Raw genomic sequence first — 26,086 nt, 5'->3', positions numbered from 1 at the left:
AGAGGTAGTCACAGTCACAGTAAGAATACATATTGCACTTGGGATTAACATGTTTGAATACATACAGTATATGAAGTCACGACTCAACAAATATAACCGTAGATATTTGAATGCAAAAACGCTTACATGTTTAAATGAAGGTTTAATAAAGTGGATAATGATGAGTCTTCCTCTTTGAGCAAAGTGACCTGGAGAGGGTTAACATGAGCAGTTCGTTGTTCCCTCCTCCTGACGTTGACTGAGCTCTCACACACACACACACAGACACACACACACTAAAACACACATACACACTTTCTCCGCTGAGGCCAGCTCAGAGTCAGAGAGGAGGGACCGACTGCGTGCAGCTCTGCGGGGCCAGCTGTCGTTCGCTCAGAGCTGCGTCTTTTTCTCTCTCTCACTCTCTCTCCCGACTCTCCCTCCCACCCCCTCGGTTCTCCGCTGGCCTCATCCCCTCCATGGGACTCCAGACCTGGCCACCGAGCAAACCAGCACTGTCCTCCATGGCCTGCCTTGATGTGGAGACCCCGTCCATCTGCAGGGGTAAATTCAAATCAGGTGCTCTTCCTGTCTTCTTCTGTCTCCTCTAAATCCTGCATGCCTTTCATTGTTTGCCCCAAAGTTATCTGCACCAGAGTTTAATGTACTCGTTAGTGTGTGCTGGTGATGCTGAGGTGGAGGTGGTGTGTGCGTGTTGTTTGGTGGTGTCGTGACGTACAGTAGACGCAGCAGCAGACAGGAAATGACAGGGCAACAGTGAGAGATCATCACATTGACTCAGGCCAAGTATCAGTCACACAGGAGAGACAGGAGTTCTGATGGATCATGAATCAACCGCGTTCTACAAACAGTGCATGCGAGTGTTTACACTGGCTCGCGAAGCATAAGTGTGAATGTACCAAAACTATTGTATACTTTTTTTACAATCTTCCTTCTGTGCCTTAATCTTCACCTTCAACTTTTTTTTAAATTTACTTCCAAAAGTTTTTTTGACCCCCATGGTTATCAAAGTGTGGTGCGTGTACCACCAGTGGTACGCAAGCTTCCACTTGTGGTACTTGGAGGAAAATCGGAAATACTCTTCTACTGTATATACCGGGGTATGTGATCAGAGTGGAGCTGAGGAATTTTGACCAGAGTGCGTAGAAAATGAAACAAATAACATGTATAAAGTACCTAAAAAGGACACTTGAGTTAAAAGTACAAAGTCACTTTTTTTATAATATTACTTAAGGAAAATTATTTAAGTATATGACATTTACTGTACCTTTAAGTATCAAAAGTTATCAAATTTTATTGTAATAAAATGTACTGAAGTGTCAGAAGTAGTAGTAAAAGTAAAAGTATGAAAAAAGTGAGGAGTTGGGATTAAGCCATGGTGGCTCAGCGGTCGAGCGAGTTGTCTTTTAACTGGAAGGTTGTGGGTTCAATTGCTGACTCTGCTAGTTTATATGTGTCCTTGAGCAAGACACTTAACCCCATGTTGCAGCGTGTGAATGGGTGAAAACTGTTGTGTAAAGCAGCTCATCAAGACGAGAAAAACTCCATATAAATACAGACCATAATACCAAATCTTCTTCTTCTTCTGATTTTATTTGGGAGTAACGGGTAGCAAAGATGGTTAGAGGAAATGTAGTGGAGTAAAAGTAAAAGTTGCTAGAAATACAAATAACAAAGTAAAGTACAGTAAGAAAAGATTTGTACTTTCGTCACTATACCAGTGTGTGTAGTATACTGTATGTGATGAGAGAGCAAATTATCTTATTGGGAATACATTTGCCTCCTGTGAAAAGTCCGTAGCTCAGGGGTCTCAACCTCAAATGACTTAGGGTCAGTTTGGTCAGACGGGGGCCAGTTTTATGGGAAAAAGAAAAATAGAAAAAATCTAAATCATATTTCACAGAATTTCAATCTAAAAGTATTTGTTTTTATGTGGAACGGTGAGTAGTTCACAATATAAATATATTTATGATGCAAAATTAAATCTATTTATTAAAAACAAAAGTCAGTTTAATGTGATATTAAGTGGGCCACAAGTTTGAGACCTCTGCTGGAGCTGACTTTGCTCAGCTTATTTACACCACCCACTGTATTTTAACACAGGTGATAATAAAACTATGAGAAATACTGTCTGAGAGCATATTTTATTCAAATTTAGTGGTTGTTTTTTATATAAAACCACATCACTGATGTTTAGAATCGACATACGTTTTATCGCATTTTTTCATGGTTACAAGTATTAGCTCTTTAACGTTAACAACATAATGCAAGATATTCCACGCATAACCATAATTATTTGTGACTTTTTATGACTTGGCTAAATGCGATTGTTTCTGTCCCAAACCAAAGACCAGACCAAAAATACTACAGGGCTCAAATTCAGAGAGTTATATAAGAGTTTTTATATTGAGATTTGGTTCTTATACGGTTATTTATACAGCCACGTCTTTCCTGCCATGTATTATGTAAGAACCGTTTCTCTTGTAGAGCTTTAAATCTTGCTGATAAACTTCCCGCTTTGATGAACTGTAGGATAAAATGAGTAATAAGCTCGTTTCTGTATATGCTGTACGTTCTCCACCTCTTTACAACTCATTTTATGCATATACAGAAATGCTCTTCTGCATATCTAAGTTGTAGCAACTTGTTATTTGAGTCAGTGTTGGACGTTACTGTTGCCTTTTTTTTGTCATTTCAAACCAGTCTGGTCATTTGTCTCTGACCCCTGGCATCAACACGGCATTTTTGAATGCCACTCGCTGGATATTTTCTTTTTTTCAGACCGTTCTCTGTAAAGTCTGACACCGACAACCATTTAAAGTGATTTTTTTTTTTTTTGACCATTTAAAGTCACAGAAATCAATCTTTCTTCTCCATTTCAATTCTTGGTCTGAACTTAACCAGGTCCCATTTATAGGCAGGTAGCTGCTGCCATGTGATTGGCTTATTAGATATTTGCATTAACAAGCAGTTTAACAGATGTACCTAATAAATTGGATGTTTTATACATTCCCTTATATATAATTACGGCTGTTTAAAAAAGTCATTTAGTAAACTTCTTTTTGATATACTACATGTCTGTATCAAATTGATGAAACAGCAAATGTTGTGATGGTAGTCTTGGGAGACTGACATCACCCAATAGGTGGCAGTAGAGGTCATTTGACACGATGTGCATCAAATAAATCCTATTCCATTGCTGAGTAAGGTTGATCAAAGCAACCGTTGCAGTGAATTCTGTGGAGGAAATGGTCACTATTCAACATTCAACATATTTGTGTATCGTGTCATTGTAAGAAATACCCAGCACTACTTATAATAAGACGGGAGCCTCAGGTAAATTGGGTTTCAGATGGTCACGGGGGAAAGTATCAGTCTGTCAGTGTCTTAACTAAATTCTGGGACTATCTGTAGCCACGCTGTGTCCCTGAAAAAACAATAAAGTCAAATAAAATCAAGAAGGGTCTGATGGGAGACCTCCAGGGATGATTTGCTGAGAACAACATGGGTTTGAGATTAAAGATTACATCAGTAGACAAGGATTTCAGCAGAGTCCTCTCTCCCTCTCTGTGTGTGTGTGTGTGTGTGTGCGTGTGTGCGTGCGTGCGTGTTCCACCACCACCACCTCTGTTTACGCTCTGCTGGTGTGCAGGAGAGCAGAGCTAGTTTACATCACACAGGGGTTAGCCAGGGTTCACGCTGGAACACAGATGACACAAAAGCGAAGGAGGGTCCTCGGGCATGAGGTGTACCCCCACAATGGCACTCAAATTAAACCCTGCATTCTCCTGTGGCGTTGGACGGCAGCTTTTGATGGTATCAACGTGCACTCATAAATTCTCCTGCCCGTGGCACTCTCTCTTCCTCTCTCTCTCTCTCTCTCTCTCTCTCTCCAAGTCATAAATATCGAGACAAAACCAATGGCAATATTTTACAATCTCTGGGTATGATCTGTCTCAGGCTGATCATAACCTCCTCTCTCTTGGCCTGTAATAGGAAAACACAGCAGGCAGACGGGGGGGAGGGCGGCGCAGTCACGCTGGGTTTTCTGGGCTGCTGCAGTGAGAATGGAGTCGGCCTCTCACCCTTTGCCTCGGCTCTTGTCACTCCGCGTTCCCCCAGTCGAGCAGCAGAGGCCCGTGATCGTCCCCTCCGCTCTGCCTCCAACTGGAGATCCCACCCCCTTAACTACCCCCAAAATTTCATGGTTCCCAGGCCTTGTTCTCACAGCTGCCCGGTTTATTTTTGCTGGAGTGAGTCACAGAGGCCTGTTCAGACACAGAACTTTTCCCAGGAGACTTCAGCAGGTCTGTTGTGTGTGTGTGTGTGTGTGTGGCTGTTTGCCCAACTGAGTAGATCTAGCTAATCCGACTTTATGTCACTGTAGAAGGGTGATGATGAGGGCTTCGTGCACCTCACACCGCCACGTCGTTTGTCACCATCGCCTTTCTCCGCAAGCCATGTCAGGAGCACGACGCTGTGTTATTCCCCTGAAATAACATGTCCACGCTCACTTGTTTATAAATGTTTAAACTGGGATCTGACTAGAGTTTATATTGATGCTGGACCAGAGTCTGAGGACATTTACTGTACATAATCCTCCTACATCTTCAAGACTTGTGCTGCGAGATAGAGATGTCTTTGAAGTTCCACAATAACACAATGCATCACCGCTCATCCATCCAAACAGCAAGATTACATTTTAGAAACAAGTTTTTAAATAGACACAACTCGCTCAGGTTCATGACCGGCTCCAGTTTTGCTCATGAGCACGACTGCAGCTTTGCCATTAATCCCTCGTTTATCTGCTCCGTGCTTTTGTTTGATTCCTACCCTCTCTCTCTGGGAAAGCTCTCGGCCAGTCATGTTTGGGTCTCGCTGTTGTAGAATGTGTGGTAACTTTTAACAAGCCCAGTTAAAAAACCCATACAGGAAGTGGATGGGATGTCTGTGGCGGTGAACATGCTTCACTGTTCGGCCTTTTCGGGGGGTTGGGGAAATAAGAAGTTCTTTGTTTTTTCTGGAGTCTGGCAGGTTTTTTACAGTTTGGTTGATGATGATGATGATGATGCAGCGTCGTTTGACTCCGAACAGTGAAAGTTCAACTCTGACCTTTTTGTGTCTCCCGCACTCTCACAGTCCTCCAGCTGTGTCTGCAGCAGAGGAGAACCCGGGAGCAGCTTGTGGAGCAAGGCATCATGCCACGTGAGTTTTCACATCACACATTAACACAACACTTACCTTTAACACTCTTTGGGGAAACAAAATAAAAAATAGGTTAGTTGATTGACAGGGTGGAAATCAGGGCAAACCAATATATCCTGAATCCACAGGATCTTTCTTTCTTTCTCATAATAGTATTCTTACTTAAAAAAATGTTGTTTTCATTTGACATCAGGGCCTCAGGTAGAAGAAGACTTTATGAGTTATGCAGCCCGTTGCATATCCTCTGTGCCGTCGTCCACTACCCGATCACCCAAGGAGGTGTACAAGGATGCTAGAGGGAAGGATGCTTGGCAATTGGACTGATGAATTAAAACTTCTTCCACACTTCCCTGGCATCACCACAACTCGACTCAACACTGTTGCTGTCTCTCGTTTGGCCATGAACATTTTGGCCTTGCCATACTTTCCACTTTTTGTCTGAAGATAGTTTCACCGGTTCCTGATTGATTTTCTATTTCACTCCAACTTAGAGTTTGCATAGGTGATATGTGTGGTCCCACTCAGTCACAAACCTTTATGGTGTACTCTCAAAGAGTCTGCAAAGCCACAACATGTGCCATTGCAGACACTGGTGGGTGTTGAAATTAACACCATCCAGACCTTAGCAGATCTCTTTTTTGTTCTGGTCTCAGGTTTATTTTACTTCCAGCAAAAGCTGGATCGCTGTTCGTCCTTGATTGAAATTGAATGAAAGATAAAGCCGCCAAATCCAAGTACACCAGCATCAAACCAGAAAAGAACAGCTCCTATTATGATACTGTTCACATTCATTCATGTGACAAAAGTGGAACAGATTCAGTCCCCTGTCCTACTTACCCTGTGTGAGCGTTGTGTTTCTGAGAACACCTAATAAAAGATGAGCTCAATCTCTGACAGAATCATGCTTATAGCTGGAGGGCAGAAAGAGAGGGAGAGTTGTGTCCTGCTCACTCTTAAGAAAGCTCCTGCTGTCAGGTTTTCAGCTCCTCTCTGGTCCCACGTCACCAGATGAGTCAGTAACCAAGCCTTCACTGGAGTTCAGTCTGTGGCCTGACCGGGCAGCAGCCTGCACAAATAACCTATTTTCCACTAAAGCACCATGCTACTCCCACACTGAGACAGGTATGTGCTAATATTTAGGTGACGAAAAGGAATGTCTTTCTTTGCTCCTCTGACACGCTCCTCAGAACGTCCCCTCTGCAAATATGTCCTTAAAACAAACAGTGTCTCATCACAGTGACCGGTCAATGAGGCTGACCTCGCCGGGTCTAAAGCAGTGTGAGTTTGTTTTGAGAGATCAAAGAGTGGACTCTCTGTGTGGAACTGTCTCCTCTCTGCTTGAATCAGTTAAGCGGACACTTCCTGTTGGATTTCCACAAACCTCTGTTTATTATTAATGTCGCACTCATGCAGAACAAAGACATAACACATTAGAAATAAGTGGATTACACTGTAGTCAAGTCAGCGTGGAAAACAAAAGTCAGTTGAGTCAAATTGTATTCATGGAAACCAAGAGCTCAAATCAGAAATTTGCTTCAAGGGGTTGAACAATATTACGACACTCTGTCCTTGGAACCTTGATTCCGAAAAGGAAACACTCGTCCAAATATCGCAACAGGAAAATAAAAAATCACAAGAGAAGTAGGGGAGAAATGCGATAGATGTCGTTGCTTCCAATTTGAGAATCAAAAAATGGCTATGACAGCTATTATCAGCTATTACAGTACAACACACATAATTAGTGTTTTCCATGGCTGCATACAATTTAGTCAAGAGATGATGTATAGATGATGTAAGAGAGAAAAGCAGAGGGCCAAGATTGGAGCCCAGGGGTACTCCTTTTTTTCGTATGAGAAAGTTGATTGTTAATGGTAGAAAAATTTGATAACACTGAAGTTGAGTCAGTGTGGAAAATAAAGTCGGTGGAGTCCAATTTTATTCATGGAGACCAAAAGCACAAAATCAGAAATTTGCCTCAAGGGGCTGAACAACCGTATTACGACACTCTCTGTCCTTAGACCCTTGAATCAGAAAAGGAAAAACTCCCCCAAATGACACAACAGGGAAAAACCACAAGAGACACAGAGATATGTAGTAGATGTTGTTTATACAAAATAAAAAGCAACAAAGTAGATTTAAAGTCCGGAGAATCAGCATGACAACATCTCAGACAATAACATTAATAAAACATGTGACGTGGGAGGACATCGACTATCCAGGAAATCTGAGCCACACGACCTTTTCTCCATTGTGAAAACCGGGGAGGAGGACAGACTGCACAAACATGCAAGAGGCAACACCAAGCACATTATTCACAGGTCAAGTTGAAGGAAACAAACACACAGAGAGAGAGGCAGACATGGACGGAGGCCGCAGGACTTCTGGAGGATGAAGGTCCAGATCCCAAACATCTGGAACAAGGCCACAACAGCCTGAAGAGAGAGAGGGAGAGAAGTCCCAGGATGGCATGTGGTCCAGCCTGAGTGAAAACAGAGCACAGGGAGGAGAAAGGAGGGGGAAAAGGGGAACAAAATAGGAAGGGGAGAGATAGGCACTAAGCCTGGACGTTCATGTGCGCAAGGAAAAAAAACAAATTCAGGGTTGTAGAGACGCAGCGCTTATCAGAACGTTTACAGAAAATCTTGTCGCAAGCTGAACCATGTTAAGAATTTTTTCGTAATATAACGTGGCAGGAGTGAAAACAAAACTTTACAATTATCCAGTCTGGATGACAAAGGCATAAATAAGACAGAAAAAACAGAACTGCAGCGGATTGACAGTCAACAGACGTGAGGATCAAGCGTCGCACCAAGATATTTGTAGGAGGTTGATGCCAATGTCAGTGTCTGACCAACAAATGAGTTTTGTCTCTCTTTGACGTTCGACTTTGTCTGCCAGCGATTTGCGGCAACAGCAAGGCAAGGACGCCGCATTGGCCAACTACAGAATCTCCAAATGGGTTTATTCCTCTGGCACCCTAGAGGCAACGATGGAGAAGTGCCATCAAGCAGCTTTTATATACATCTAACATGGCCACTGAGGAGCAGCTGTCTTTCGATTCGGCTGTTGCTTCCATTGTGCTTCCGGGCAAAGGTCATTAAGACATCATTACTGTACTAGATAGCCATCACTCCTGGAGAACTACAGCTATTAAGATAGTTTTCATGTTTTCCGTTCCTCTGCATACGTCATCTGGATTTGTAAGTCTATCCAATTGTATACAGAGGCATTTTGATCTACGTCTGTTGGTCGCCCCCTTTCCAGACTCATACTTAATCTCAAATGAGATTTAGATGCAGTCTGGTGTTAGCCAGGCCTAATTATCAGTGTAACAGAGGAAATCAAGCCATGGCTGCGTATAATTTAGCCAATTTTGGCCAAGTGACTTATAACAAAAGAAAAGCAGAGGGTCAAGATCGGAGCCCAGGGGTGCTCCATTTTTTGGACCAGACAAGTTTAATTGATTCATTTTCTACCGCTTTATCTGCCATATGAGGGTCGCGGGGAGCTGGAGCCAATCCCAGCTGACAGGTCACCAGTCCATCATCTACGGTCAATTTAGAATGTACAGTTAACCTAATCTGCATGTTTTTGGACTGTGGAAGGAAGCTGGAGTACTCGAGCCCACATATGTAGAACATGAAAACTCCATATGGAGAGGGCCCTCGTTTGAATGTCAACAATGCTAGCCACTGGACCACCATGTGAAGCCCAGAAAATATTGATCTTGACTATTATTCAGGGAAACATTATCCAAGCCCAGTTGGTTTTCTGGTCTGCAACAGAGTGCACTGTGATTAGATTTACTAGAGTGTCAGGCACATTGAAAACAAATATTACATAAGACACCGCTCTTTTCTCTAGTACAAGGCCAGAGACTTGTCAATAATGATAATTGTGAGGTGTCGTAACTTGTTTGTAATCATCTCCGATTATTAGGCGCTTAATCTTGCCTCAAAAGTTTGTAAATTGGACATACTGACAGTTCAGTATATCCCATTTGTGTTGATTTGTGTCAAATGTGTGTATAAATTTCAAGAGGGTATCAGTCTGTACTCGATCATAACTGCACAAACGGAAGAAGTGAAATGGAGAAATAATTTATTTTAAAATGGAAGGGACAGTTTGCTTGCTTGTGTATGTGTAAATATTTATGTGTGTCAATTGTCCAATTTGTCACAGCTCTGAAAACACCTGCTGCCTTTCATGAGCAGATTCGCAGCCTGGAGAGAGCCAAGGTAAGACACCAACTCGTGTCACCGGCGCTGCAGCTGATGGTGATATAATCATCTCAAATTATGTCTCCAAATTATTGTTTTCTGAACAGACTGGGAACTTCTTAAAGCACAAACTCTGCAGCAGGCCTGAGCGATCTGACCTGGTCCGTATGCACATCCTACAAGGTACTCATCCTCCTGTGTGTTCCGACTAGTTAGTAGATAAGAGACATGAAAGATGGTTATTCATTCGTCTGAAACTCGCTGAAAGTTATACCCTGATAAAAGTCTCTGTGAGGTCTGGGGGAAGCTGCAGTGACTCACGCTGACAATGCCGTTAAGAGGCTCACTAGATTATAACTAACAATCCTCTTTGTCTCCTATCAGAGACGAAGGCTGAGGCCTCCCTGCACGCCACCCAGATGAAGCTAAAGCGGGCCAGACTGACTGACGATCTCAACGAGAAGATCGCCCAGCGACCTGGACCCATGGTGCTAGTGGAGAAGAAAATCCTGCCTGTGGACTCTGCAGCTGAAGAGGCCACCGATGGTAGATATTATTTAATCCTCACCAACAATGACAATGCAGTGACACCTCCAAACACTCACTACATCCATCATGTGATATTTTTAGGGGTGTTTTGTATCCTTCATTGAGACAGATATATGAATCTATCATTATACTTTTGTCTTGTAGAGCACTAATTATTGTAGAATCACGAAATCATACATTGCGGTTCATTCATTATGTACCATTTATCATCTTTACTACAAAAAAGAAAAGGCAGGTTCACTTCACTGGAGACAAACCGGCAGGAAACAAAGGGAGTGGAGATAATGAGACACAGGTGTCACAAATTATGAACAGGTGTGAGTAATCGCGGGAAACATCCGAGACGTTTGCTATCGCTGGAAAAAACTGCGCTGCGATTTCAATGCTCACCCTTTCACCCTTTTGAAAAATCAGTCATTATTTCTGCCTGTGTGTCATACTGACTGTTCAGTTCCTGTTGTATTTGTCTAAATGGTTTTATTGTCTTAGTTCTGGATGCCAATGCCATTCTGTTGCTTTCTCACCACACTGCCCCACATTACAATATGTGAAAAGCATTTGACCGCTTAACTCTGTGCAGAAGGGAGGGTGAAGCTTTCTGACTGCAGTTGTTTCCTTTACAGTTTTTCAGCAAAATTAAAGCAATATTTCTAAAATTCCAACAAAGCACAATTGTTATTTACTTGTTTCCATTGAAGGGTGTTTTGCATTAGAGCTGTAATTCTCGTAAATTTACCTTGACCTTAAATGCTACTACAACACTGAAGTGAACTCAGAATATGAGAAATAGAATCAGAAGCAGCTTATTGGCTAAATATGTGCGCACAATCAAGGACCGTGACCCCTGTTTGCCATTACTCTATGTATTTATTCACATTAATAAAGAGATTGAGGGAAAAAAAAAGTTATCAATGAAAGAGCAGTTAAATAATCACGCTGATGAAAAACCTGTTGACCTGTTTTCCATTAGCCTCAGCTGTGTCCTCTCTAGTGCTAATAAGCGAGGTTTGAATGCTAGCATGCTAAATGGTGAACTTGGTAAACGGTGTACCTGCTTTTTAAGCATTTTAGCATCGTCACTGTGAACATGTTAGCATGCTAATTTTAGCCTAGCAGCACTTTCCAGACCTCTTAGCAAACTATCATAGACATTGTTTGTCTTACTGTTTTGTGGATCCGTTACTGGACATTCATGTTTTCCACTTTGAAATCGTAAAAAAGATAAATATAGAATAATAATATTCCACCGCTGTGTCTGAAGTTGGAGACACTCTACACAACTTTCACAGTCGTTGGCGATTTTGAAAATGCTATTTTGGACTTGGTTAGTACACACTAACCGACTGTTTCGGTCGATTTTTTTATGACAATTACCCAATTACACATTGCCCGATTGCATCCTGAGTCGGCTCAAAAAGGTCGGGTGACTGAGGTTGGGTCGGGTCAGATTTCTGTGCAGAATGTCCCCAACTAGTGCTGACTGGTGCAGACTCTGTAAATCATGGATGAAATTGGGCAAAAAATTCTTGTAGTGTGTCCCCAGTTTTAACTTTAACTTCTCCCCTTTAACTTTTCAACTTTGAGAAATGCCTTTTCTCCGTTTATTTTTATGTTTCTTTGAATAGAAAATGAGCTGCGCTTGTTTTTATTTGATGTCGACCTCATAGGTGATAAGGCGAACCACTCTAAGGCAGCAGATGTTTACAGCTTTGATGAAGACAGCGCTGACGCCTTATCACCAGAGCAGCCTTTCAGCCAGGAAACTCCCAGCTCCACCTCGGCCTCGCTTATAGAGTCCACTTCATTCTCCTCTCAGTTAAATTCTCCCACACAGGTAAAGCAATACCACAAACTGTGCGCACTGTCTTGAAATTAGAGGAAAGTTATCATATTAGGGATTTTTTGACTCTATATTTCAAACTTTATATGATGCTATTGTTTCAGGTTTTCAAAAACAAAGTGTTTCAAAACCAGACACTGGATCAGGACCTGCTGCAGATGGCTCTAGGGAGGTTTTTTTTTTTTTGGTTGCCAAATACATTTTTGTAGCTATTTTCCCAGCCTTTTACTTAAGATTTTGAAATAACACATTCATAAAAACTTGTGATTTGCGTAATAAACATGTATTTTTTGGAAGGTGTCTGGTTTACCTATTCAAAATAACATTTGGTGTTACAAAATCAGCAATAAAATAGTCAGAAGCATTATATTTTTGCACAAATTTTGTGTCTCTTGTCAAGATTTATATTGTGAATTTGAACTGAAAAAAGAAGAAACACTTTTTTTTGTTTTTCTGCATATGCACACAATTAACTAACTATTATGTTTGACTTTTAATTATCTAATTCATCTGGTTTTTAGTCCTAATTAGTTGCTTCTCTTGGGACTAATGATTAACAAGTGAAGCAACTTTTTTTTTCCTCTTGTTTTTCTTAGCACTCCTCGTCACCTAACTCACAGCTCTCATCAGATTTGGTCAATCCCATCTCTGCCAGTGAACCACAAAGCAACGTGCAAGCATCTACACCTCTGCCAGTCACGACTGTCGCTCCCATTGTCACGCCAGGGCCAGTTCTCGTGAAGGTGAGCTAACTTTCCTAAAAATTAAAATAGTAGGCTTTGTTTTTCTTTTTTTAAAAAAAATGAGTTAGTTTAGTTTATAACCTCAGCTCTCTGTTTTTCTGATTTATTGACTGTGTGTTTTTTTCCCTTGTTTCCTTTGGAAATGTGATGACTGATACGGTGTCAGAAGACACAGGGTCTGTGTTTTATCATTCTGAAAGTCACATCAGTTCAGGGGTGAAGTGAAATTCAGCACTTGGCCAAGTCAAACATGCACAACAGGGTTTAAAGTCCTTGTTTTTTTGTTGTTGTTTTTTTTTCAAATCAGTGCCAGCCACAGTTTGTCTTCAATTAGGGTGCAGTGACTTGCTGGCCCTCCTCGCTCAGGCTGTGTAGAGCCTCGGCCAAAACTCTAAAGTGCAAGGGTGAAGCAATAACTTGTACATTACTCTTAATCCAGTTATCCTTTGAGCATAAGATGAACTCTCCCTCCCTCGGAATATGATCGGGGAATTCATTTGACAAATTGGTGGGTGTGTGCTTTGCTCAACTCAACTCTGGAGTTTCTGGTTTCACGGTTATAACCTGTTGCTTTTATGCCAAGCCATTTTCATGTGCATCCTGTAATTACAGGTGGTAAAACAATAAGAGTCACATTTCCACTACCCGTTTCCCCATCCTGCACAACTCAACGGGTGTCAAACAATGTTCCAGCTCAGCGCTTAAAAAATAATAATAAATAAATAAATAAAATGTTGGCACATGCTAATACTAAATGTAATCTTTGATAAACTGGATCAGGTACTCTCAGGTTTTACACGTCCCCTTTGTTTTGTTTTGTTTTGTCTTGTTTTGCAGCAGAGCCTGCCCAAGGTTCCTGGCGACAAAGGCCGCAGCAAAAAGAGCAAAGAGCCCAAGCCTTGGGTGAAAAAGCTGAAGTACCATCAGTACATACCACCGGACCAGAAGCAGGAGCTCAACGAGATGCCGATGGACTCTGCGTATGCTCGCCTCCTGCAGCAGCAGCAGCAGTTCCTGCAGCTCCAGATCTTAAGCCAGCAGCAGCAGCAGTACAACTACCTGTCTGTGCTGCCCGCCACAGTAAAGTATGGCTTCGTTCCGCTGCACACACGTGCACAGACTTATAAGCTTCACTTCATTGCCGTTGACTGATTTATTCATCACAAATGTTGCCTCCTTCTAGAGTTCACTTTCTATTTGAATTTTCATTTTCTACAAACAACAAATCAAACGCGAGCACCTGCCTCCAGATGACGTGAAGCTCATGGCCTCATCTGTTTCACCGCAGCTGCTGTTTGTCTCCAATACTTGACATTTCCTGCCCCGCGATTTCCTACACATAAGCAATTAATTGTGAAAAATGAGTACGAGTTCACATTCTATACTCCTGTTCTCTTCCGTCTTATTACAACAGGCCAGCAACTGAGGTACAAACCAGCTGTTCCAGTGGAAACGCCGCATCTGCCCCCGTCCCGCCGCACCACTCTCACACCCGCCGCAAGCTGCGTCATTTACCCAGCAATCTGGATGAGATGAAGGTGACACATTGCTCCCTGCGCACAGTCTGACTATAAACTTGAGCAGAGCTAAGACATTTTATGATAATGTGTTGTTTACAGGTCGCTGAGCTGAAAATGGAACTGAAGCGCAGGTCTCTGCCTGTCTCTGGCACTAAGACAGATCTGCTTGAGAGGCTCAAGTTGTATCAGGAGACATCTAACATTCAGAATGCTGCTGCTGCCATGGAAACGGTGGCCTCACAGTCTGAACACACAAAGTTAACTCCACCTGTGTCCCCCATAGCTTCCAAAGTGTCCAGTCTGGGCATAGAGGACAGTAGTATGGCAGACAGTCCAGCAAATCCTTCAGATGCTCAGTCAAGAACTTGCTCAGCTCCCTGCATGAGAGCTCCACAGGAGGAGTTACCCACGCATGGGAAGCACTCAGTCAAGGACTCTGAAAAGGACAAACGTCTGTACGAGAAGGAGCGTCAGATTGAGGAGCTGATGAGGAAGCTGGAGCAGGAGCAGAGGCTGGTGGAGGAACTGAAGATGCAGCTGGAGGTGGAGAAGAGGAGTCAGCACGGAGATTCTCCACCTCAGCTCTGTCCTCTCACTCCAGTCCGGGTCAAAGAGGAAAACGGTTCTCCCGTAAACTGCTCCGCGTCCTGCAGCTCTCCTGGGCTGCCGGTGCCGGTGAAGCAGGAGGAGGCTGCAGCTCAGTGCCACTTCGCTCCTCCAAACCAATTCATCATCAGCCATCAGACCATCAAGCAGCCTGAAACCCTGCAGTCCGTCCAGGCCGAAGCACAGATCCTCCTGCCTGCTTCCCTCCCCAGCTCAGCAGTCGCTCTCCAGATCCCTGCCAACTGCATCAAATTACACACTACTGTTAGCAGCCCGGCCCCAGGCATCATCCAGGCCTCTGGACAGGTGCCACTGAAAACAGAGGCCTCAGCAGCTTTACAGCAGCAACGCAGCGCTCACACTCCGCCACTGACAAAGGTAAGAAAACACTCTAATGCTTGCACACACGGCCTTGCTCTGCCTCCTTATTCATCTACGCTATCAGCTGTGGTTTCATGCTAGTTTTAAACATGTCTTCAAAATATACAAACCCCAACTTGTGCGTGATCGCCCGCACGCGAAACATGTGCCACTCCGAAATCATGAACGTGGTTTTCTTTGCAGTAAATTCTCATTAAGTCGCACATCATAGACGCGGCGCGGTGTTTTTGGTGGCACTGCTTCATGTGTATCACATATCACGTGTTTTTTCCCCCTCCAACAATCTGTTACACGCTACCATGTGTAATACATCTTCCTCGTTGCCATGATAATAACAGGCCTCGGCTGGGTGGTGAAATCACATCAAAAAAAATAAAATAAAATGTAGGCCTGTGGAAACATGGGCAACTGGAGCAGGTTCTGAGTGACGGCTGACCGTAAGCGCCCTCGCCGCTCTCTGTTCGTCCTTCTGCTCTGAGCCCAACGCGCAGCCAGAATTAGCTTCAGAAACCGCCGATTGACATTGCTCTCATGAGTTCCACTGCACCAGCTCTGCTTTTCACAAGCAGGGGGAGGAACGTGGTGATGGTTCGGCCCAAGGCGACCCAGCAAAAGTCACTTATAAGATGCAGTGTGTGAGAGTCAGTGAGGATTAGTGGCATCTTCACTTTCCCAAGCACGTCAGGGAACTACGGTGGCCTTCACATACCAGACTCTCTTTTGTATTTATTGGTTTATGTGGACTACTGTACAAAAACATCTCGGAGCGACATGGTCACCTCTGTCAAACAAGTACATAGAGAAAGCTTAAGCTAAAAACTAGAGTTTTTTTGTGGTTAATATAATTGATGCTGAATTTTAAGCCCCATATATTTTTAGCTATCTCATGAAATATAACTGTTTAATGATAAAAAAAATAATAATAATACAATAGATTAAGATACAAGTGCCTCAAAAAAACAAATAAAAGAAAGTAAACTTTCGGATGAAAAAATAAAGTGTTTGGACTCAACACTTATCAAGTTTCTGAGAACAAAGACTGTAAATAAACTGCAAAGATAAATGTCAAATGGCTTGTGTTTTTTCATCTCCTTCTGCAGTTTCTGCCCCTTCATCCAGTACTTTTTCCATCACGTTTCTATCACACCCATTCATACACTGTTGGCAACAGAAGTGTCTCATCTAAGGAGACACTGCTGTCTCCGAACTGAAGTCCGAGTTTGACCAAGAGCGTGTGGAGTTTAATTGTAGAGGCTAAGTGGAGACTGAGAGTGAAAGCTTGTTCATCTTTGTGTGTGTGCCCTGCGATGAACTCGGCGACCTGTGCAGGGTGTTCCCTTTCGCCTTTCGCCCTCTATCAGCTGGGATTGGCTCCAGTGTCCTATGACCCTGGTGTGGAGGACACTGTAAAACTGTGGAAAATAAGAGTAACTGACAGATGAGCCATTATCCTTGAACTGGCTGAGAAGTTTATCCTGTAAACCGCTGCCCACGGACGCCCCTTTTGTGTTTTCACTCAAACTTCACAGGCACTCACTGTTTCTGTTTCTGCTGCCTCCGTCTGCCTTGACATAAAACTAATCACTTCCTGTTTGCAGTGTGGGATTGTCGCTGAGCAACACACAGCCTAAACACGACTATACTGAGAAACAGGGGGACTGACAGAATTAATCAGCACTGTGTGAAGTTATTTTACAATTTAAAGGACATTTGTTTATTTTTAAAAGTTATACACTACTTTACAAGTTACGTGCAAGGAGAAAGGTTCTGGGGCAGAAGCCATTAGAATGATTTTATAGCTGTTATTTTTAAGGTTTGAAAAAGTTTCATAGTGTAGCTTTTGAAAGCAGGTGATTCAGAGCCGTGGTCATCTTTTATGTTTCCTGTGCCGTTTGGTGACTTAAACACAAGACAACTCCCACAGAGAGTGAGTGTGATGCACTGCTCTACTTTCCCATACTTGTTGCAGGAAGCACTTCAGCCGCGTTGACTGCATTTAATGCATTCAGTAACACACACACATGCTGACCTGTTCTCATTTCCTCTGCAGACGTGGACGATGGATCCCGTAGCACAGAGCTTACTCAGCACATTCCCAGCAAGTAGTAGTTGTCCTGCAGGAGCCGCCGTCTCTAATGGAGCCGAGAATAAGGTAGTTTAAATTGCTGAGCCCTGTTTTATCCTCTCTGATTTGATCTGTACAACGTGAACTGCATTTGAAACGGCGGTTGGTGTCTTGGACTTAAAAGGAACTGTTTCCTCTCAACAGTCTCCCAGTCACAACCAGCCGACGATGATGTTGCACCAGCCGACGTTCACGCACCACTTGTCAAAGTGTAAAGACCCGCCTCGCTACGAAGACGCGGTCAAGCAGACGCGCAGCATGCTGACGGCTGTTCAGGTGAAACATACACAGGAAATGAACGTAAAACTTTTTGCTTCATGTCTTTGAAGTGTTAAAAATTCAATGACTGTTATTCCTCTATGCAGAGTCCCAGTGCAGCGAGTCAATGACAGATGGACGATTCCTCTGTTTGATGTCCCAGTGCAGCGAGAGAGCGGTGGTGGACGATCTTTTCTTTCTTTGCGGTGCACACGTTTTATGTGAGCCTTTTTCTCTTTTTTTTTACCGCTATCTAACATGCATCATCTCAAGGCACTGTGCATCATGGAGAGCAGAGAAACCCAACAATTCACTCAATGAGCAAACACTAGGCATCAGTGGAGAGAAAAAAAACTCCCTTTTAACAGGAAGAAGAAATCTCTGACAGAGCCTGACTCAGAGATGTATGGCCATATGCCTTGACCGGTTGGGGTGAAAGGAAAAATGGGGACAGAGGAGAGGTGGGGGACAGATAGGGGGGAGAGAAAGGACAAGAGGGATGTGAGGTAGAGACAGAAGAAAGAGACCAGGAGCAGATACACAACAATTATATCAAGTTATAAGTTTAAACAGGACAGGTCAGGTCAGTGATGACATATTTATACAACTGCAATGTCATTTATATCAGCAGCAACAGAGATTGTTGATAAAAATTATACTGATGTCGACTTTTAATTATAGCATAATAATGGTGATGATATGTATTATAATAATAATAGCCTTGAAACTGGATCTGGATCCTGCAACCTGCAAGATGAGGACACAGAGAGAGAGAGAGTGGAGGAGGGAGGGAAAGACACAAACTAGGGAGAGAAAGATTATTTCTCATCTAAACAATATAAAGGCGATACCGGTGCCCGGAGTGACTCACCTGCCAAGTCTGAAGCCTGTCAAACAAACAATCTGTTGTTCTGATCTGACAGTTGGGCTGTGAAGAGTCACATGTTCCTTGCATTTCATAGATAAATATAAAAGGTTCACACGTCAACAACAAGGCTGCAACACCTTCTGTGTCTAAATCCTCAACAAGGGTGAAGAAAAAAAGAAAGTACCACAAAGAACTTTTAACACAGGAAATCACATGCACTATCGATGTTACATATACATCTACCACTCATAATTGGTAAAAGTGAGCCTTATTATAAAGTAAAAAAACATTATATAAGTTAAATATTCACAGACAAGGTGTATGAGAGAGAGAGAGACAGAGTGATAACTAACCTCGACTAAAAATCCCTGCTTTACTTCACTGTCTGGGGAAAAAAGTGTCCTTTGCGAACGCTTGTTTGAGGCGTTTTTGAGAGGAGGACTGAGGATTTTTAAGCTCAATTATCATTCAGCATTTCAGACGCTGCCCTCTGCTGGTGTTCAAGTGCTTCTATTTGTGTCTTTGAGTGAGTGACGCAACAGAACAAACACATTTTGCGGATGAAAATGTATTTTGTGTTTTCTTAATCACCTGTTACATTATGGTCTCTTTCTTTTTTTTTTTTAACTTATAACAATACATTTCTTACATAATTTATGAGAGGTTGGACATTAAAAAACTCTTGAGTCTTGAATCAAAAATTCTGAAGCAGATTTGACTTGGATTTGTTTTTTACATTTTTAACCTGTATATACTGGTGTGTAGGTGACAAACAAAGTAACATATGTGATAAAATGTAAATTTTGACTTCATGGAAACAGCACTATTGTTGTTAGTGAAACGTAAGTATTTCAATGTAACATGTTTCCTAAGGCCACGTCCAGACGGAAATGGCACGAAACATAATGACTTTCTTCGTTTCAGTTTTTAAAAAGTTCCCCGTTAAGGCGGCGTCATTTCAGGAAATATCTGCATCCACATGGAACCCATATGCCAGGACTGTAGTTGTGCTGTAAATAATGTCTGTTGTGCATATTTAGTGACTTTACAGACCACCTTTACAATACACACATTATCTTATCTATCTATATTATCTTTACTTTTTGCCATTAAAGCATGGTAAATAAAGTCAGGACAGCACAGTAAGGATTTGAGGATGTTCACACGTTGTTGTGCTCTGTACTTTTCCAGAAATCTCCCCTTTCGTCAAACAGGATCCTCCCACCCTGGACAAACCTCTGCCTGTCACTGCCAGTGTAACCGTACTTCCCGTTAACACGGTCCTGTCCCGCCCTCCTCCCATGGTCCAGGTGGCCCAGCATCCTGCCGTGCCCCTTAAACCGCCACACTGCTCGCCAGCGCTGACCCCCGACACCCGGCTGGACGCCCTCCTGGTCTCCACGGTGGGCGCAGACGCTGACCCACAAACTCTGAAGCTGATGGACGACTTGCACTCACCGGCAGTCGCCGCCATGGATGTGGACTTTAGCGGCGGCGCGGCACCCTCCGCTTTGACCTTGCACAGTGCCAGCATGGACAACATGGACTGGCTGGACCTGACGCTGTCTGTGCCAGCAGAGGGCGCCCTTCACCCGCTGGACATGTCCACGCCTGTGGGTGTCTTCTCCGCCGACTTCCTGGACTCTCATGAGCTGTGTTGATGGAGAACGAGGTAAATCTACGTAAATGGTGCATACAGCAGAGAGTCATCAGTACGAGGCATACTACTCAACATAATACTCCTATGTAATCCATATACAGCATATTATTTGTATTCAAAACAGTTCATTTACTCGTGTAATTGTGCATCAACAGTTAAGAGAAAGGGGATTCATCTGCACAAGTGGAGACCGGGAAGAGTGTAAATCAGGAATTTGGCATTTTTGGGGAAAAATTAGATGACGTACAGTGGTTAAAAATCAGTTATGTGCCATCACACTAGTGCTATACACAAGAAGGAAACCCCTGTGCTCTGCAGCCGGGGTCCAGACACTGCAGCATCAGATTTCTGCTGACACGTACTTTGTGTTTATAAGTTCAGCTCCATATGAATCCATGAAAGATGAAGGGCATTTAATGTCAACATCAGCTCCTGAACCGTGAAGGTGAATTCTTACACCTGTAAAGGACGCTTCAGATAAACACAAGTTTTTATAAATATTTAAATGGAAGAAAGTGTTTGTTTCCAGCTGCCGGAGAGTTGTCTCATCAAGTAGATAATTTCTTAGAAGGTGTCGCATCGCTGCTTTTGACGTCATTGGGCCTCCCGATTATCTGACAGCAGCTTTCCTAGTTTTTTTTTTTGTTTTTTACCAGTTTCTTCTCATGTTTGTACACTATTCAGGGTTCCTACAGGTCCTTGAAATCATTGAAAATTGCCCTAAATATAACATGGGTGATTGAAGGTGCTTGAATTTTGTTAAGTTAATTCAAGTAGATATTTAGGTAAATGTCTCCCTTGTTTTGTTACGACGCCACCTACTGTTTCATGCGCCTTGCGTAGCTTGGTGTACACAGACGAGGCCTACGCAGGACAAATGTGGAGTTATAGTTACTAGCAGGTGTTGTGGACACTGTCCACTGTCTCTCTCTGTCTCTCTCTGCGCCGTTGACGTGAGACTCCACGCAGAACAATGACGACGTGATGCCTGGAAAATGCAATTTCCATGGTTTGGGTCTCACCTAAGAAGTGACTTTGAACCAAGATCCCGAGGACAATCACTTGTTCACATGCAGAGTGTGCTGCAAATCAATAAAAGTGGACAAAGCCACCATGGACAAAGCGACTCTTACAAGTTGCCCTCACATCTTGAGCTTTGTCAGCACATTCAGTCCTTGAATTTGAGGGAATTGGTCCTGGAAACACTCCACACACTTGACCGTAGGTGTGAGTGGATGGTCGTTTGTCTCTATCTGTGTCCCTGTGATGCACTAGTGATCTGTCCAGGGTGTGATACCTGCCTTTCCTCATATTTCAGCTGAGATTGGCAGCTCATGTGGAGGCTAAAGCGGTAGAAGATGGATGGATGGTCCTGGAAAGCCCTTGAATTTGAGGGAACCCTGACTGTTGTATTGATTTTGTTAAAAGCAGAAACACGACCACTGTCAAAGCTTTTTGTAAACAAGTACAGCCAAATGTCATCGTCAATCTCCTCCATATTATGAGTAATATCGCTGATATGGTGATTTCTACACCTGTGTATAATATATTATCAGACTTATACGCTTTACAACAGGATCGTCCTCATTCTCACACAAACTCCTGCAGGTTTATATGTCGACATCTGATTTGGTACAAAGCTTTAAAAGGTTGATAACTAACGTTATCATTATGTGTTGTATTGTAGTGACACCTGCTGGCCACTGTGATGCTCCACACATAGTTAGTGTTGTTCTGCCGAATTATTTAAAACGTCAAACTCTCTGCCTCCACACAAACAAACACAAACTCTGACTTCATATGTCATGGATCATGGATCATGTGGCTGGACTCAGTCGTGTTTTTTTTCTTAAATCAACAGCAAAAACACAGGTTTTTTTATGGCACATGTTTACACTTACGCTGTGTAGTTGTTTTTATCTTTTATACAAATGTGAGTCCTTTTTTTGTAAATACAAAGAATATTTGGGATATTTCACCCTGCAGCATCTCCTTCGTCCTTTAGTGCCGGCCATTAAAAAGCTTTTTACCAAGGTTTTCATTTTTATTTCTTTTTAACTCACCACATTCAAGCACTTTTAACTAGAAATCCAACATTATATACATTTATATATAGTCTACAAGAGTATAGAAGTCAACGTCACACTGTCCTGTCTGACTGAAATACAAATGTCCGTGAGTTTCAGTCGTCCCGTTTTCCCCCTCAGAGCTTTTTAATGGTACCGATTGAGGTGCGACACTTTGGGCATTTGTGTGTGATGGACTTGAACGTGTCGAAGCAGAAGGGAATCAGGCAACAACCGGCCACGCACCTGCAGGACAGAACCAACAGGAACAAGGTCAAAGGTCAGAGAAGAACAGAGGACGGCGGGCGGGAGGGAGCGAGCAAGTTTTCATACCCGATCAAAGCTGTGATGAAACATGCCTGCCAGGTGAAACTGCTGATGGAGGTGCGCGTCACTGTGGTGATGTATTGCCCACACTCGGGACACCGCGTCTTGCATGGACACGGCGGAAGATTGTCCATGTCCAGAATCACTTTGGGGGCTGTGGAGAGGAGAAACATCAGTGGCTGTTACAGGAGGAAACGCTGGAAAATGTAGTTTTTACTGAAAGAAAACCAGCCAAAAGTATTTAAAGCAAGTGTGTTTGGCGCTTTTCCACTACATGGTCCCGGCACGGCTCGACTCTACACAGTTTGGTTGGTTTGGTTTTCCATTGCGATATAGTACCTCCTCAACGTGGGCGGAGTCATCACAGCACTGCTGCGTGAAGCTGTCGTGACGCGACACAAACACACAAACTAGTGACTTGAAAAGCAGTTGTTATCAGAGTGACTGAATCATTAGAATCAGTTCATTAAAAGGATTTGTTCACAGAATCGTTGAAATACGACTGAACGGGTTGTTATTCGGCTCGCGATCGCCACCTTTCAGCAGTGCTGTCGCTAAATTTTTACTTTTTTTAACTGATCTACGGTTCAGCATCATTTGGTTTGATTCTAGTGTCAGATGTCGCACTCATGACTCTTCCAGTGATGACACTCTCTGACCAATCAGTCAGTCTGACGATTTCACGCATAGTATCAGCTCAGCTCACTTGGAAACCTCGCGCCGAGCAGGTACTGAAATAAGAACCGGGTACCAGGTACTATCACTAATGGAAAAGCAAAATAACTGTGCTGTGTGGGGGAAAGACTGGGACCATGTAGTGGACAGCTGAGCTCAGTCCAGACTGATTCTGAGTCACTGACTATTACTAATACGTCTTTTACATTGAAATTCAGTAGGTTTTTGTAAACATGGCTAATCAAAGGTGTTTAATCATTTCCTATGACCAATAGAGGAGTTAGTCTTTGTTTTTTCTTTTCCTCGTGGAGGCCACTGGCTGTAAAACCATGTCACTGAGGTGACCCATCCTCCTCCCATGGTCTGAAGTGACTCATATTTTTGGATTTTTTTTTTTTCTGTTGCTGTGTGAGTCGGATCAGATTTTCCTTTGGACAGCCCATGGCCAAGGGGAAAAGGAACTTGGCTTGTAACCGGGGGGTTGCCAGTGGGGTTCGAGTCCCCACCAGATAAAAGAGCTGAGCTCTACCAAACCCCCGTTGCTCCCCTTATTCTGGGAAGGTTTCTAGTCGAGGATGCAGAGAAGGATTTTCCCTATGGGGATTAATAAGTAAGTACAAACTTACTTGTGGTCCTAGGCTGGTATATATTTGATATTATAATAATAATAACTTAAACTTAATACGGCACCTTTTTAAAAACAGAGTTTACAAGGTGCTTTCACAGCCACACATGCAGTGAGGAGTGTAAACACATATTTACATAACAAAGCTAAGCAGATTTGGTGTGTGAAGGCGAATCACATGCTTATATTCTTGTGTTTTTAAAATATTGAATAAATCAGTGTTGTAATGTAACAAAGTACAAACACTTTGTTACTGTATCTGTACCTTTTTTAATTTTTTTTATTTCTAGCAACTTTAACATTTACACCACTACATTTCCTCTAACTCTTTGTTACCCGCTACTACCAAATAAAATCAAAAGAAGAGTTGGTATTATGGTCTGTATTTATATAGAGCTTTTGTAGTCTTGATGAGCACTCATTCATTCATCCATTCACACGCTTCAATATGGGGTTTAAGTATATGTAAGGTCACTTATAGATTAGCAGAAAAGGACTTTTGATACTGAAGTACAGTAAATGTCATGTACTTTAAGACTTTTACAAAATGTGACTTCAACTTCTACCGAAGTCATTTTCTGGTAAGACACTTGTACTTTTATTCAAGTATCACTTTTAGGTATTTTATGTAAGACTATCAGTGTTTATTTTTTCAGTTCTGGCTTTTCACAGCCTTGCAATTTGTGGAGCAACGCTGCCACCTGCTGGACATGCAAACCTATACAAACAGTGTTTCCCAACCATAAAACAAAGCCCTGCATGTTTTAGATGTTGCCCTGCTGCAACACACCTGATTCAGATGAACAGCTCGTTACCAGGCTTCTGCAGACCATCTGAATCAGGTGTTGAAAGACAACTCACCCTACCACTGATCCGCCGTGGCTCAATCCTTACTTCACACTTTTTTTTTTTAATACTTTTACTTCTGAAGTAGATTTTATTTCAGAAAAATTACTTTTGATACTTAAATACAGTATATATAACATACTTTAAGACTTTGGTGGTGTCTTTGTCTTGATCTTAATCTAATCTTAATCTCAGAAATACAACATTGTTGAAAGCCACTTTAAGCCAGTTTAAAATGGAGGAAAAGTGTTGCATAGCGTTGCTTTAATGAGTGAGAAGTGTGGGAGTCATCTTTTGTTTTTGGTTCTATTTTGGCTGTAGCTTTGTTTGCATGTTGTGTGAACTCATTTGGCAATGATTTGAATGTGGCGGACATTTGTTTATATTTAAAAGTTACACTCCACAGCTTTAGGACAAAAAACGTCCCTTGTCCTGTAAGAAGTGTGGGTCGACGAGGACCTTGTTCCGTGCTATTTCGGTGTGATGAATGCATTCGCTAATTGCGGGTTAAAATGAGCGTCTGTGCGTCGCAGACTCACCGGGCGTCGTCGGTGGATCCCCTATGTAGAAAATGTCTACGCCAGAAACTGGTTCAGGTTCAGGCTCAGGCTCAGGAGGAACAGTCGTGTGACATGTGTTGAAGAGTATATCTAACAAAGACAGGAAGGTGATGAGAAGATATGATATGATGGGGAAAATGCTGAGCTGCGGTAAAATGAAGGCCTCACGTTTGATTCTGCCGTCGTTGTTGCAGCCACTGGCGATAGAGTCGTAGCATCTTTGAAGTTGTTCTTCCCTGTCGCTCAGTCTTTTCAGACTCATGTCAATGTCGTCGATTTCGATTTGTTGGGCTGAAGCCGTTTCCTCTGCTACTAAAGGCGAAAAAAATGACACACATGAGTATAATCCTCATAATCCCAAACATCAGGAGTGATTTTCATGTTTCACCTGTTTGTCCAGATACCACACGGTTCTTTAGCTCTTGATAGAAACACAGCCATTTTCTCTTCTCCAGGATTTCCTGACGTTTGACTGAGAGATAGTCGAGATCCGCTAAGACCTTCTTCAACTCGTCGTCTTGAGACGCCATGGCAGAACGCTGAGAGGAGAGTCTGTGGGTGTGAATTTGAAGTATTTAATGTTCCTAAAGTGGGATTAACATCAGCTCTGAGCTCCTTTTCTTGTCTACAGTGGTGACGGACAGACAGGTGGACAGATGAGGTCCCAAATCTGGATTATGTTGTTTGCAGATAATATAAGGGACAGGTTAGAAGAAGCGGGACAGATTACCTGTGTGTGAATGCAATGGGCAGTGGACAAGAGAGGTGGAGACAAGTGTCCGGACACTTGTGATGTTTAGAGACAATGGCACTGACTAAAAACAGAGGTTCCCAACCTGGGGTCCAAGCACAAACACACCACCCACACCCCCTTCAGGTGGACGCCAGAAATCACATGAGGGGGCGCTGATGTTGTGAGGTTATTTAAATAAGGGTGAGATATATTGAATCTCACATACCCTCTATTGGATAATCTGAATTTGGCATCACCCAAATTAAAACCCAAAGATTT

At 42.8% G+C, this 26,086-nt stretch overlaps 3 protein-coding genes across 5 annotated transcripts; 2 read left to right on the top strand and 1 right to left on the bottom strand.

The window, feature by feature from the left end:
* Positions 1-306: 306 nt before the first annotated feature.
* LOC122763908 (myocardin-related transcription factor B-like) lies at positions 307-17,543 on the top strand. 3 transcript variants are annotated; one of them, XM_044018392.1, is made up of 12 exons: positions 307-543; positions 5,140-5,205; positions 9,388-9,443; positions 9,533-9,608; positions 9,810-9,971; positions 11,642-11,808; positions 12,411-12,557; positions 13,395-13,642; positions 13,972-14,095; positions 14,177-15,061; positions 17,115-17,216; positions 17,334-17,543. In XM_044018392.1, exons 1-12 carry the CDS (start codon positions 459-461, stop codon positions 17,514-17,516), a joined length of 2,301 nt encoding a protein of 766 aa, XP_043874327.1. In that variant the 5' UTR covers positions 307-458; the 3' UTR covers positions 17,517-17,543. The 3 variants fall into 3 exon arrangements, with proteins under 3 accessions (XP_043874327.1, XP_043874326.1, XP_043874325.1); XM_044018391.1 differs by having other exon boundaries at positions 307-558; positions 13,398-13,642; XM_044018390.1 differs by having other exon boundaries at positions 307-558.
* A 1,583-nt stretch (positions 17,544-19,126) lies between these two features.
* Positions 19,127-20,473, top strand: LOC122763911 (myocardin-related transcription factor B-like). Its single transcript, XM_044018397.1, has 2 exons — positions 19,127-19,157; positions 19,471-20,473. The coding sequence occupies exons 1-2, from the start codon at positions 19,127-19,129 to the stop codon at positions 19,974-19,976; spliced, it is 537 nt and encodes a 178-aa protein (XP_043874332.1). The 3' UTR covers positions 19,977-20,473.
* A 1,580-nt stretch (positions 20,474-22,053) lies between these two features.
* Positions 22,054-25,565, bottom strand: LOC122763910 (lipopolysaccharide-induced tumor necrosis factor-alpha factor homolog). The gene is made up of 5 exons (XM_044018396.1): positions 25,463-25,565; positions 25,243-25,386; positions 25,054-25,164; positions 22,375-22,522; positions 22,054-22,287 (listed from the first exon to the last, which is right to left on the bottom strand). Exons 2-5 carry the CDS (start codon positions 25,334-25,336, stop codon positions 22,179-22,181), a joined length of 462 nt encoding a protein of 153 aa, XP_043874331.1. The 5' UTR covers positions 25,337-25,386; positions 25,463-25,565; the 3' UTR covers positions 22,054-22,178.
* Positions 25,566-26,086: the final 521 nt, after the last annotated feature.

Source organism: Solea senegalensis, unplaced genomic scaffold (genome assembly GCF_019176455.1).
Source record: "Solea senegalensis isolate Sse05_10M unplaced genomic scaffold, IFAPA_SoseM_1 scf7180000017154, whole genome shotgun sequence".
Classification (NCBI taxonomy): domain Eukaryota; kingdom Metazoa; phylum Chordata; class Actinopteri; order Pleuronectiformes; family Soleidae; genus Solea; species Solea senegalensis.
The sequence above is the reverse complement of the archived record's forward strand: the minus strand, read 5'-3'. Positions and strand labels throughout refer to the sequence as shown.